The following is a 14660-nucleotide window of genomic DNA, read 5'->3' on the forward strand; positions in this document are numbered from 1 at the left end:
AAATCTGGAACTGGGCAGAGTGAATGCTCAGTAACAGGAATTAACACCACTGCGTTCCTTCTGGACAAAACAGTCCCAGTTTCCTCATCTGTAAAATGGGATAACACTTCCTACTATAAAGCAATGCCGAAAGAATTAAACACGATTAAAGCCAGGCCCTGGCACATAGTAGACACTCAGTAAATAGTTACTGAATGAATGAGCCAATAAATGAATGAACTGGCCCAAGATTCCTTCCCTCACCCTGTTTTTGGGCCGCTGCCTACTCTCTGACCTCAAGATGCCCTAGTTCTCTGTTGGCGGTCACCAGCCTGCCCATCCCCCCGCCCTGGTGCTAGATAGCGCCTTCCCTGCCCCCACTCTCCCAGTTATGTAACCTGCAGTCTGGCCCCCTCAGCACCCTCATTATATAACTTCCTCGTGGCTGCCACTGCCGCCTCCTCATACCGAGCCCTGGGTCCCACCCCCACCACGCCAGGCATAGCCAAATGCTCATTTGCATGACCAGGGTAAATTCGATCCTGGCAGCAGATCTGCAGTTAAGTCAGAATCCCCAGGGCACCGTGGCAACTGCCTCTCAGCCCAGTCATCAGGGCTGCTGGGGGCTCTGGGAAGGACCATACTACATCTGGGGACTGCAAAGGCCACCCAACTTTGCAACAGGAGCTGCCAGAAAGGTTGCCTGGGGTGAGCCCCTCTGACCCCAGCTGCTACTCCTGTTCATGGGCCCTGAGCTGTGAGGCCCCTGCCTGGTACAGGGCTTCGCATCCCAGAGAGCTTGAGAAGTATACAGTTGAACTCAGCAGCCCACGGAACAGGAGTGCGCCGAAGAGCAGGCCTGGGACTCAGACCTCTGACTCCCTACTCCGGGCCTCAAAGGGCAAAGAACAGAACCATCGGACCCAACCCAACCTGCAGCTGCTTCTCCCCTGGCCGCCTCACCTGAGCCAGGCTGCCCATCCCTTCTGCTTCCCTGAGAGGGAAATGGCCTCAGGGAAGACCTACTACGGTACAAGCCAAAGGGCTCCCAGAGGAGAGGGAATGCGAGGTTAAATGGTACCCGAGGTTAAATGGTACCCGGCTCCACCCCAAGGAAACCTGTGTAATCCCCGCTGAATGAGCCAGGCATTCCACAACAGGGACAAGAACACCAAGAAGTTGTGCCTCTGGCCCCACCCCCACCCCTGTGTCCCAAAGCCCACAGGCTGCACAGGTCCCTGCCCCAAGCCCTTCCAAGAAGCCCCAGGGACACAGGTCCTGCTAGGAGCTTAGATGCCAATGGCTGCAGAATAGGCCTACAAGGGCTGGGAGAAGGGGAAGGACAAAATGGCAGAGAGGGAAAAGGGGGAGGGGAAGCAAGGAGGCAGGAAAGAGGAAAGGGCCAGGCTGGCCAAGACCAGCAGGGCAGCAAGGCCCAGCAGTGGCCACCCTGCTTCCTGGCAGCGTCTGCCTGTGACCTCATGGGCAGGGGTGTGGGGACGGAGAGGCAGGGGGAGAGGGGCATGCAAGACACTGGAGTCTTTGTTTATTTGATTAGAGGGAAAAAAAAAGGCGGCCTCAGGACCAGACAGCCTGGGTCATGTGACCTCCTGCAGGCTGGAGGCCTCACTGAGGATGGGAACACCCAGGGTGACAGGAAAGGAGGGTGAGAGATGCGGGAATGTGGTGCTCGGGCCAGGTCCACCATCTGGCCTCTGGGGAGCCCTCACTGTGAGTTCCTGGGGGTTCTGAGGGTCAGGGGCCCTTGAACTGGAACCAGAGTGGCTGTCCCACCCCGTAATACCCACCACTTGCTCCACAACCCTGGCTCCAGTTTGATTGTCCTGTTCCCAGAGCCAACCTGAACTCTTGCAGGGTGGGGAGACAGCAGGGAGGGTATTGGCTGAAGCAGCTGAGAACGCAGCTGCACAAACAGGCCTCTCTGAAGGTGATGACCCCCCTAATCCACCACCAGGAGGTGGCCCACAGAATAGCACTCGCACAGGACTGACAGGCAAGGCCCCTGAGCCCCACATCCACATAAGCGCACTAAAGAGACACACACCTGGACAGACCCATGCCAGGCGAATGCTCACCTGCATGTAAAGAGGTGCACACACAAGGGCCAGACAGCCCGGCAGAAACCGTCACATATAATGCACTTTGCATCTCTCTCAAACTCACATGCACATACTCAGCGCCCACTCAGACAGAAAGTAGGTCTCCAGGACTGAGGGGGGGGTCTAGGGCCTGAAAAACCAAAATGTGACTCTCCTTGTCCTCAAAGAGCCCTAAGCAGCAGATGTCAAGTGAAACCTAGGCCCAGCCCCAGGAACCCGCATGACACTATAAACCTGCCCCTACCCTGGGGCACTTCTTCCAGTTCCCTAATATCAGAGCCCCATAGCCCCCTCCACTGCTGTCTCAGTTGCTTCCCTGTCCCCATCCCCCGCAGAGCAGGGCAAAAGGTCAATGAGCAAAGCATCATGGTATTCCCCAGGGTCCACAGAGGACAAGCTCCAGGCCCCTAAAGCTGGGGGAGAAACAGAATGGCCTCCAGCAGGCCCAGACCAGACCTGCTCCCCAACCCCTGGCCTCTGTGACTCAGCCCTACTCTGAAAGGCTCTGCATGACGTGCAGAGGCGTGGCCCAGCTGCAGATGGGCGCGAGCTGGCGAGAGGTGCTGTACACGCCAGCCTCAAAGCTGAACTCCCTCCTGACATCTGTGAAGCTACATCATGTGTCAACACCCACCAGACTCCCTGCCAGAGAAATGTGGTGCAAACAGCGAACTTCATATGCATATACAACACATCTCAGGAAAGGAATCTCTTAAGCAAGAGCCCTCCCCCAGCTACAGCCAAGAAAGGAAAGTCCAAGGGGAGAAGAGCTGGGGCTGCAGGCCTCCCAAGGGGGCAGGAGGGGTGGCCCACCCAGGAAGGCCTGGGATGAAGAGGAGGCCACACCCTCCTCTCTACCCCAGGCTATGTCAGGGTGCCAGAGGCCTGGTGGGGTGGAGACCTCATCCCTAGTCCTCCTGCCTCAGCCCAGGGCCTCCCCCAGAGTGTGGGGTAGGGCCAAGAGCCCCGCCTCCCAAAGGCTACCATAGAGCTACAGCCTGAGATGGAGGCCCCAAGGCTGGGAGGGAGAGGAGGGCACAGCTCTCTCAGCAGAGCCCTAAGTGTATCTCTTGTCAACCAGGGGCTGAGGAGACTCCAACACCAAATGAGTAAAACGTCCAACTATGGTGGCCGCTGGGTTTAAGCCTCAGCCATGCTCAACGGAAAACCTGCAGGCTTCTTCAAGGGGCCCAGCCTGCCTTAGACCTCCAGGGGCTGACCTCCCACACAGACCCTGGCCTGGATGGAGGTCAGGCAGCAGCAGGCATCTCCCTACCTTGTTCCCTGGCGACCGAAGCAGGATAAAGCGGTGTTTCCGCTTGAGGAGGGCACGAAGGTCCTGGCACCTCTCATAGCTGCCCAGCTCCACCGTCTCTACACAGTTCTGCTCATCCTGGGGAGGGAGACAGAGGGGACACGAGCTGGTGAGAGGCAGACCCCACAACCCTCAAGCACGCAGGCCACCCCCAGACCCTGATCCTACTCAGTGAAGACATCACGTGGTCAGAGGGAGGACCTCAGGCCGTCAATCAATCACCAAGATGTGGCACTCAGACTCTGGTAAGTGCGTGCTGGCTGCAGGGTCACCTGCAAGGCTCACCATCTGGATGGGGAAGGGGACACACAGCCCAGAGGGGGTATGTGACTAAGGCCAGAGGAGGAAAGAGAGAGGAAGCTAGAGAGGCTTAGAAAAGGGTGCCAAAGGTGCCTGGGGGTCCATGCAGGCCCAGAGGCCAGGCAGAGATCTGTGGAAGAGATAGCCTGGAAGAGGGATGCAGGATGTCACCAAATGGGGGGGGGGGAAAGACTTTGCAGGAAGAGCCACAGAGGGAAGCATGATGAATGATGAACAAGGCACATGTGATCCTGAGCTGGTACTCTCACCTGGCTCCTACCTCTGCTGACCCTTGGCTTGGGACAGCAGCCCCTCACCCCAGGCTGCAGGCTATGCACAATGGAGGGGACAATGTTCCTTTAAGAGCAGCCCACTCCTACAGCCTGCACCCCGAGGCTTCATCATTAGCAGGGCCAGTGGCCAGGACAGTGCCCAGCCTCTTCCAGGTCATCCCTGGACACCGGCCAGGCTGCCTTCCTGCCAACCAACACTGGAGTGTTTTCTCCACGGGCTCTACCCATCAGGTGTCTCTTGGGCAAGCTGCCTATGACAAGCTCCTCCCTCAATGGCCATCAGGGGATCCCCTCCCAGCAGAGACCCAGTTGGAACAACTTCCTGGGTGTGGCACATTTTCATCCTGGAGAGTCCAGGGAAGCAGAATCTGGCCCTTTGAGTGGTGGGGGAGAGGGGGTAGGAAGGGACACTCCCCTGGAGACTGGTCAACAAGTTAAGGAAACTCTTGCTGATGTCCAACAGCAAGAAACCTGACACTTGGTGAGCACTTTGGCGTCCCTGATTCTCCTGACCTCACAGTAACCCTGAGAGCCTGGAGCCCCAGTATCTGCTTCCTTTTAGAGATGGAGAGAATGAGGCCCGGAGGCGACGTGATTTGCTGTAGGGCCACAGACCCAAATACAAGGGGCAGGGCCCAACTCAAACCATATCCTCTGACTCTCAGGCCAGGGCGCTTTCCAACACACCACACTCCTCCCAGAGCCGGCTGGTCAGTGCCTTAGCGATAGGTTGCTCTACACGAGCGGTCTTCCAGTGTGGGACCCGGGCCAGCAGCATCAGCACCGCCTGAGAACTTGTTAGAAATGCAAGTTTTGGGGCCTCAGCCCTACTGAGTCATAAACTCAGGGGAATGGGCCTGGCAATCCGAGTTTTAATTAGCCCTCCAGGTGATTCCGACATACGTGAAGCTTTGAAAATCACTGCTCTAACCGGAGCTTCTCAACCTTGGTGGCACCTGGGAGCTTTTAAAAACCCCAGTGCCCAGCAACACCCCAGACCAATTGTACCAGGATCTCTGGGGATGAGGCCCAGACCTCAGGATTTTCTTTTTTTTTTTTTTGAGACAGAGTGTCACTCTGTTGCCCGGGCTAGAGTGCCGTGGCATCATCCTAGCTCACAGCAACCTCAAACTCCTGGCCTCAAGCGATCCTCCTGCCTCAGCCTCCCGAGTAGCTGGGACTACAGGCACGCGCCACCATGCCCGGCTAATTTTTTCTATATATTTTTAGTTGTTCAATTAATTTCTTTCTATTTTTGGTAGAGACGGGGTCTCGCTCTTGCTCAGGCTGGTCTCGAACTCCTGAGCTCAAACAATCCGCCTGCCTTGGCCTCCCAGAGTGCTAGGATTACAGGCATGAGCCACCGCGCCCGGCCCCTCAGAATTTTTTTAAAGCAGACAATTGTACAGCCTAAGTGGAAAACCACTGAGCTACTCTCCTCAGCCTCTCAGGGAAAAGGAGACAGATAGCCAGGGTGGCCTTGTCACTCCCATCCACGCTCAGTCAGGTGTCTCTTTCCAGTCCCTAGTCTCCAGTCCCTTCCATGTTCCTCCATTAAACATAAGGGCCAAAAAAGTCCTCCTGCTCTGAGAAGCTCCCCATCCCCCACCATAAACCCCTGAGCCTGGGTGCTCTCTCTCCTCTGAAGCCCCTGCCACTTACTGCTGGGGACATGCAAACTTCTACACGGCACTGCCAGGTGCAGGCACCCCATGAGGTTGCTAGGGGCACATGGGAAAGCACAGTCCCAACTCCTGTGTGGCCATCTCTCTCCCCTGTTCTCCGTGTCTGCTCTCCTTTCTGTTTCCTCCACAGCAACTTTCAAGAAGGAGCCCTCGAGAGGGACGTACGTAGGACCAGTTTGCTGCAATGAGTTCATGGCCCAGACTGAGACCAGTCTCCTCCTCCCTGGACATCCAGAGGAGGGGAGCTGCCTGAGGAAGGATCCCTACTCCAGCGAGAGCAGCTCACCTGCCCCATGTCCACAGGCCTCCCCCAGCTGGACAACCAGCGGCCAAAATGCACTCTCCCTCCTCTGCCTGGGAAAAAAACGTCAGTCCACCTCCACCACCCGGCTCCCCGCAGCTGCCTGTCCTGGGTCTCCTCTCCACCCCAGGCCGCTGAATCATCCCAGCCCTTTTGCAGCTCAGAAAAAGGGATAAACCAGCAGGCACTGGGCGGGGGCAGCATCCATGGAATGTCAGCCTTTCTGACAGCGAGGAAACAGCCAAGAGCCGTTCACACTCGCCTAGTTCCTTACATCAGAAAAAGGAATTGAGCTAATAAGCATTTCTCAATTCCTACTCCTGGGCCAGGCTCCCCCACCCCCGAGTGCTAAGTTCTTGAAATTGCATTTAAGTTTTTAATAGTGATTTTTTTTTTAAAGCGTGATTTGGATTTGTCATGTTTGGGGGATGTGAAATCTTCCTGCTTCCCAGCCATGGCCAGATGTGGAGAGGCGGTCCAGGACAAGTCTGGCAGTGCCTGAAGGGCTGACAGCTGAGAGCCTGTCACTCAACTCTTGCTGCTGCTGGCTCTGGAGGAAGCTGTGACAACCCCCTTTATTGATAAAAATATCCCTTGCTGCCACATTCCTCGCTGGCACATCCCGATTTGGTGAGAGCAGCAGTAGAGAACACCGACGGGGGCTGTCTGCCCACCCTCATCTCTTTGCCCTCCTCCCACTGCTTCCCTGACACCCCAACTCCACGAGCCAGAGACTCAGGCAGGACAGGCAAGGTGCTTCTCAAAGGCAGCTGCTTTAATCACCTGGATCCAGGATGCCCAGTCTTTCTTGGCCTGGGACAATGATGAATTTGCCAAGATATCCTGAGGCAGGCTGAGAGAGGCTGATGAGGAAGGGAGGCTGCCCCTTCCTCTGCTCCCAAGCCAGTTCTTCCCCGCGCATTTCATCTGCCAAAGACGCGTAGAGATGCCCCGTTTTCAGTGGACAGGCCCTGTGATAGCCTCACACCCAGAACACAAACCGCATCTGCAAGGAGAAACCACCTTTCCTCAAGTCTTCACCTACAGCTTTATTGACTCTTATTTAACACACAATTTTAGCAACCTTAGTTGTGCAAATACCGAGCCTGCCTGAAACTAGAACAGGAACAAAAGTTTGAAGTGGAAAGGTGTGAGGGCTGTTAGAGGCACAAGGACAGCAGAAATGGCAACCAGCAGCTGGATGTTAAAGGAGAAAGAAAGGCTGAAAAGTACAGTCTGGCAGTACCAAACAGTCCGACAAGTGACTGAGCTACCAGGGAGAGATTCAGTTGAGGCCAGCACCTTCTGTTGAAGAAGGCAGAGAATATTTAACATATTTTAGAGAATTTCTACCAAAAATAAGTTTTAGAGTTTATTTGCTGGTGTCTCTTGGTGGAAAGAGCACTGGACTTGTTTCTAGGCCTAACTCCTCCGCTCACTGTGAAATGCTGAGCAGTCATTTTGCCACCCTAAGCCCCAGTATGCTCGTCTATAAAATGCAACATCATGACCACTCTCATGGGACTATTCCATCATAAGGGACATATGTAAGAGCCCCAAATAAGTATGAGTGCTAAGGCCTGACACGATGGCTCACGCCTGTAATCCCAGCACTTTGGGAGGCCAAGGCAGGGGGATCGCTTGAGGCCAGGAGTTTGACACCAGCCTGAGCAACAGCAAGACCCCGTCTCTACAAAAAATAGAAAAATTAGTTGGGTGTGGTGGTACATTCCTGTTGTCCCAGCTACTCGGGAGGCTGAGGCAGGAGGATCACTGGAGCCCAGGAGTCTGAGGTTGCAGTGAGCTATGATGACACCACTGCACTCTGCCCCAGGCAACAGAGCCAGACCCTACCTCAGAAAAAAAAAAAAAGAAGTATGAGTGCTAATTATTATTTCTACTACCACCGCTAAATGGAGCAGGCTTCAGTTTTCTGGAACACTCACTCTTACGGAAACTTGCCGAGGGAGAAGAAGAGACTCGCACACTAGATGCACATATGGTTGGTCCACAGAGCATCCCTCATCCAGCAACCCCAGATCTGCCTCACATGCAAACAGAGACCTAGAGAAGGTGAGGCGCTTGCCCAGGTTGTACAGCATGTCAAAAGTGGAATAGCTCTTCCATCCCCAGTCCCAGGGTCCTGGCTTGGGCTGCCCTCGCTTTGCCCCTGCCCCAGAATCCCCAACCTGCTTGAGGGCCAAGCTGGTCCTTACCTCGTTCTCGTAGACCAGCAGCTGGGCCTGGCAGAGGAGCAGATATCGATCTTTCCAGAAACTCAGGAGGCCCCCACTGCTCTTCTTGACCCAGCCAGCCTTGTCCGCCGTCCTTGCTCCCTGAGGCTTCTCGCCCCCTTCCTTCACATCCTGTAAGACAGCACCAGGACATGCCCCATGGTCCCCAGGCCACACAAGGGATGCATCCCCGTGAAATCATCCTATGGGAGCTTCCCCACAACCGCCCCGGGCAGATAATCCTAACCCAACATCGGAAATAATAACAGTAATAATAGCAGCAGCCTCTTCATACTGGCCACCGTATTACATTTGACACACGTCGTTCATTGAATTCTTACTATTACCCTCCAAGGTGGTAGCATCATTGTCATGATGTCACAGCAAACTGAAGCTCAGAATGGAGAAATGACTTGCCAGTCTCCTGGCTAGAGGAGGACAGAGCCAGAATTCAAAGCGGGTCTCTCTGACCCCACGTTTTTCCCGCTCCCCCATTCTGCCTCCACGTGTTCATTCAACCAGTCAACAAATGTTGCACTGAGCGCTTACGTCAGGGAAGAATAAAAATAATAAAAGTAACGCAGTCTCTGCCCTCCTAGAGCTCACAGCAGGGGGAAGAGGAGCTGAACAAACATATACCCACACAGAAACCATTAACCCATGTGAAATGCTACGTGGGAAACAAACAGGGGGCAGGGAGAGGACAGCTGGTTCAGGTTGGGGTGGCCCAGGGAGGCCTCCTAGAACAGGGCTCAGAAGGACAGGGCGTCAGGAGGCTGCATGGCAATCTGCCTGTCTGCCCCACCCTTCCAGAGAACCCACTCTGCAGCCCCTGCTTCCTGCCCCAAAGCAGGATGCTCCTCTGCCCTCCTCCCTGCCCCAGGCCAGGACTTCAGGGCAGCTACCACAACTGGGGAGGGTTCCAGAAGGGCTCAACCACCCTTCTCCTGGACATGGGTAGCCACCCTGGAGCCTCAAGGCCAGCCACTGACATTCTGTGCCCCATTGATTACCTGCTTGGGTGGCTGGGCGCCAGGTACATGCCCAGCAGACAGGGTCGGGATTGGATTCACCTCTGGGTTCCCAGCACCCAGCCCTGTTCTTTTACATATAATGGGTGCTCAAAAAGTATCTATGAGGCCGGGCGTGGTGGCTCACACCTGTAATCCTAGCACTCTGGGAGGCCGAGGCAGGAGGATTGTTTGAGCTCAGGAGTTCGAAACCAGCCTGAGCAAGAGCGAGACCCCGTCTCTACTAAAAATAGAAAGAAATTAATCAAACAACTAAAAATACATAGAAAAAATTAGCCGAGCATGGTGGCGCATGCCTGTAGTCCCAGCTACTCGGGAGGCTGAGGCAGGAGGATCGCTTGAGCCCAGGAGTTTGAGGTTGCTGTGAGCTAGACTGATGCCACAGCAAGCAAGCTAGCCCAGGCAAAAGAGTGAGACTCTGTCTCAAAAAGAAAAAAAAAAGAAATATCTATGAAATGAAAATAAAAATACACCCAATTTGCCAACCACTGTGTTTCACTGACTGGTACCCAGAGTGGTGAGTGTGCAGGGGAGAGAGGAGAGCCAGTCAAGAGCATGACACGATCTAGAGGCTGCTAGAAGGAAATTAGCACTGACTAATTCTGACTACATTATAATTTACATAAAACTCAAGAAAGGGGCCCCAGTTAAAAGAGGCATGCCTCTCCCCAGGGATACCCTGTGGCCACAGCTGCCTTTGGAAGGACAAGCCCAGACAGATACAAGCGTGGTGAGCTGTCAGGAGCTGGGAAGGGCCTGGCTTCCCTGGTCTCTGTCACGACTGGGGAGTGTCAGCCTGGTTCCCTCTGTGGCCCCCGCTCCCTCTATGCACAGCACATGCTGGTGGTTGGGAGCCTGGGCTTTGCAGCCCCACTCGTGCAGACTGAGGCAAACCACTTCACCTCTCCAAGCCTCAGTTTCTTCATCTGTGAAATGGAGACATTAACAGCAGGCGTGGTAAGGAGTATAACTCCATGCGGGCAGAGATTTACTGCTATAGCCCCAGTGCCTAGACTACGTCTGGCACACAGTAAGTGCTCAATAAATGTTTATTGCTGAATAAAGATAAGGCACATAAAGCAGCTCCTAGGATACCCTAAACCTAGCATATGGTGGCTGTCATTATTGCTATGACACTATTTTGTCACTGCCGTCCCCTCAGGCTCACAGGGACCCTCTCCCTGGGCCGCACTCCCAGTTTAGAACAAGGCCTTTCTGGACTACAGCTGCTGGCCTCAGACCTCCAGGAGCTCCGGGAATATGGGGCACCCTCTCAGGATCTCCCCCTAACTCGTAGATGGCAAGAGAAATGGGGAAGTGGGATGGTCCCAAATGTTCTTCCCGGATACAGGAATGAGGAAGTAGGAGGCTGGCCAGTTATGAGCCACCCTGTCCAGGGGAAGAGGGACTTCAGGGCCCTTTGACAACAACAGAGAGGCTCTCCCATCCTATCGTGTACCCAACTCCCACTCCCCACATCACTACTGAGACCCTGTGTTCAGCCTGTGGGCTATGTGACCCCCAGGGGCCTAATCCCTCAGTGACGCCCCCCTGCAGGCTGTCACAGGCCCAGGACTGGAAGGGGAGAACTGGGAAATGGGAAATCCCACCTTGCATTTCACACTCACACCCCCACCCACAGCTACAGCACTGTGGCCGCCTCCCAGGCCCTCCACGCCCAGACGGGCAGACCACACTCTTGGTCTCTCATGAACAAGGCAGTGGGGGTTGTGGAGGGTGAAGCTGCTACCCCCAACTCTGAGCTCCAAGCTTGCCTCCTGCTTTTCAGGGGGCCCACCCACCACCCCATGGGATCCCACACCCCTTTCTAAACTCCCTCCACTTGTGACCTCCCCTGAAAACTTCCTACCAGCTGGAAGCTTCCCAGGGGCAAGGCTGGAACCTGTGCCTAGATCACTGTCACCTCTGGGCCAGGTGTTGCACACCATGACTGAATTAGCTAGGGAAGCAAGTCCAGGACCTCGAAGGATGGGTGGGACAGGACTGGGCGGGATAATACTTTGGGATGGAAGAAGGGACAGCCAAGGGGCTGCAGATGGTGTGAACCAAAGCCCAGCCACGGCAGCAGCCACCCAGGGGAGGCCTGGCTGGAGGCCAGGGTCCTACTTGCCTCCAGCCTCCACTCAGCCCCCCTCCCTGGCCCTCAGACCCCTCCCTCCAGGGGGCCTGGCTATGCCCCAGTAAGTTTTAATAAGGGGCCCCTCCCCTTGGCAGGGTTCACAGGAGAGGTTTTGTCCTGCTCAGCCCAGTTTCTCAGCCTTCTCTCCTCATTAACCAGCTGACCACTGTTCTTCCTGTCTCACCCTCTCCCCGCCCATCCATCCTCACCGGCCCTTTCCTGCCCACTGCGAGCAGCTCCTGTGGCACCCCGAGCACCAGCCTGGCTCCCCTTTGCCTGACATAGAGGGCCTCTGGGTCACTCATTTAAAAAAAAAAACCGACCTTGACCCTGTGCACAGAAAGGACAAATGGAAAGCCATAATACAGGTTATGTCAAAGAGACAGAGACCAGCAGAAGAAACCTTGTTGGCACCTCACATCACAGGCAGCTTATGATGACGTTTGCCCTTTGACTAAACCCAAAGGTCCTGGGACCAAACTCTATTAAGAACCCACCGTGTCAGAGCCCTGTGATGGGGCATTCAGAGAGAGGATACACAGGCTCTGCCCTGGGGGAACTTCCAGTCTTTTGGGGGCCACACAGACCCTGCATAAGGGAAGTCCCCAGTCAGGGGCTGGGGGGCATCTCCTGCTTGACAGGGCACTTACCCGGGATCCCACACTTAACCCGGATCCACCGTTCCTAGCTCTTGGGTGGGGTAAGGGCTTGGGGTTAGCGGGAGACCCTTGCAGAAGGCAGGGTTTGCGTGGGGCTCTGAGGAGCGGAAGAGACGCATGCGTTGGCGCAGAGAAGGCAAGGCACAAACAGGTGCCAGAGACCCTGCACTCTCAACCCCTTCACTACACACAGAAACGGAGAGTACAGCCCAGAAGGGCAAGAGACGAGCCCAGCGTCACAAACCCAGGCATGGGACAGGACACTGCCCTGTTCTTGATGGCTGAGGGCAAGTGGGCAGCTCAGAGGCAACAGAGGCTGAGCCAGAGAAAGACCTGGCAGGGGAAGGGGGCAGAGTCCCAGGGCAGAGATGGGAAAATCTGGGGCCAGGATTGCCAGCCTTACCCCAACGGCAGCAACAACACCCCCACTGACACCCGCAGTTCCAAAGCTTTGCACAGACATCATCACATTTCTGGATCACCCACCCCTCTCATTTTACAGATGGAGAAACTGAGGCCCAGAGAACACAGCTGGGCAGGTGCCCAGTGCCCAGACCAGCACTTCTTCACCAAGCCTCAGCCTGACAGGGACACCAGCCCACTGTACAGAGGAGGTCACTGAGGCTGGAGGGTCTTGGTCCAGTGCGACTGGGGCACAGGGAATAAGCTCAAAGCCGGCAGGAGTGCTGAAAGCAGCCATGTGAAAGGGAGGTGATGAAGACGGCCGGGGGTCATGGGGCAGAGCAGGTGACTATGATCTAAGAGGTGGTTTAGAGAAACAAAGATGGGCACTGAGGCCCAGTGAAACAAGAGGAAGCTACTGGGAGAAGAAGTGGGAGGAAAACAGACTTAGGGATGCCAAAGGGGAGGTAGCGGATAGGGGGCCCCTGGCTGTGAGGGTGAGGCTTGCAGGGGTTGGGGGCAGTAATGTTAGAGATTCAGGACCAAGGGGAGCACAGAGCTAGGCCAGGCCCAGGAGATCCCCAGAGAATATTCCTTAATTGGGGGCCAGAGCAGACCCATATCCTCTGGGAGAAGGGGAGAGGCCCTGGCCAGAGAGCCCAGCCATCGCAGTGGGGGCCTGGGGCAGACAGCAGCCCCACCTTGACAGCAAGAAAGAAACCACAGCAAATCACCGTGGCCTGACTGTGCCCCCTACCTCCACCCACTCTGACAGAAGGGGCCACAGTCACACCGTCAGGCCCAGGGGAGGAGGCCAGGCCCTATATTTTACAGAAGAGGAAATGAAGGCTGAGAGGGGAAGTGACTTATCTACCACCCCACAGAAATGCAGGGCCTGGCCTGGAGGGCACCCTGACAGACAGCCTAGCTGCTCCTAACAGTGGCCTTGGGAAGTAGGGAGTTTGGCACTGATGGGGGGGCAGTGAGGTGGACACAGGCAGCCTGGTCCACTCAGGGCTCCCCAGCTGGCCAGGGCTGCCCCAAGAGAGAAAGCTTCATCTTTCCTCCCCACCCATCCAAGCGAAGACATCCCTTCCCCTGGGCTGGGAGGGGCAGAAGCTGGGACCCCTTTCGGGTAAGAAGCAAATTCATCTCCCTCTAGACCCAGCAGGCCCCTCTTTCTAACTTATTCATTCCATAGGCATACATTAAGTGCTTGCTGTATGCTGGATCTTTGGATGATGGGGCTGCTGGGAGAACTGAGTTTGCAAGCAAAGGGCAGGGGTCAGAGAGCCTGACTCCACCCCAGACTAAGAGTGTCCTAAGGGAGTAGAAGGAGGCTCAAGGGGCACTGCTGGTCCAGCCCTCAGCTCCTTCTGGGAGTTAGCCCTCCCAGGGACGTGGGCAAGGCAGAGGCCCAGATCGGGCCCTGGGCGGGCTGACTCCTAGGTTAAAGCACACTCAGATAGACGTGGAGCAGGGGAGAGGGTGGAGGGAAGAAGATTCAAAAAGACTTATACAAGGGAGAAAAAAGCAACTTCTTCAGTCCTCCTGCCACCAAGGCATGGTCACTGCCTCAGATTCCTTGAGACAGGGACCCCAGAACCTGCAGAACCCCTCCCAACACACACACACACACACACACACACACACACACACACACACACAGTCTGTCCCCTCAGGATCAGACCTGACAGGCACGGGGAGTCCGCGGTAACCAGGGTGCGAACACAGCAGCCCAGGCCACTCCCAACAAGTCATCAAACTCGACGGAGCCTCAGTCTCCCTGTCAATCCAATGGGAACAACAAAAAACACGATGCCCCACAGCTGGTGACAAAAGCCAAAGAGATACCGAAGGAGGACGCGTCTTCGAAGTGCCCGATCTGGATTCCTGCCCCAGCCCCCGCCCCATCTGCCTAGGCTCTGCCTGGGGTACAGGGGCGAGGGTCCCCAGATCGGCGAGATGGGCGGGACTGAGGCGAGCAGGAACGAGGGCCTGAGCCCAGGACCCCAAACCCCGTGAGGGGCTCGAAGACCCCAGCCCCGCCCCCGCGCCGGGCCCTGCCCTCACCTCCTCCTCCATGGCGAGTCCCCCGCGGTCCTGCAGCTCCGCCGCTCACTCCCGGCGCCGCGCGGGTCGGCCACCTTCATCGACGCCCGGCCGGGCGGCGGCTCTCTGCGATCTGTCCCGCGGGCCTC

General features: G+C 56.0%; 1 protein-coding gene across 1 annotated transcript in view; it reads right to left on the reverse strand.

Moving 5' to 3' along the window:
• The window catches only part of PLEKHO2 (pleckstrin homology domain containing, family O member 2), a 21902-nt gene extending 7245 nt beyond the window's left edge, over positions 1–14657 (reverse strand). The window contains exons 1-3 of the mRNA XM_012644874.1: positions 14533–14657; positions 8210–8359; positions 3376–3492 (exon numbers count right to left, since the gene is read on the reverse strand). Of these exons, the coding sequence (XP_012500328.1) occupies positions 3376–3492; positions 8210–8359; positions 14533–14544 (279 nt within the window). The 5' untranslated portion in view covers positions 14545–14657. The remainder of the gene's footprint in view (positions 1–3375; positions 3493–8209; positions 8360–14532) is intronic.
• Between the last annotated feature and the right edge of the window lie 3 nt (positions 14658–14660).

The sequence above is a fragment of the Propithecus coquereli genome, unplaced genomic scaffold (genome assembly GCF_000956105.1).
Source record: "Propithecus coquereli isolate 6110/MARCELLA unplaced genomic scaffold, Pcoq_1.0 Scaffold221, whole genome shotgun sequence".
NCBI classification, from domain to species: Eukaryota; Metazoa; Chordata; class Mammalia; order Primates; family Indriidae; genus Propithecus; species Propithecus coquereli.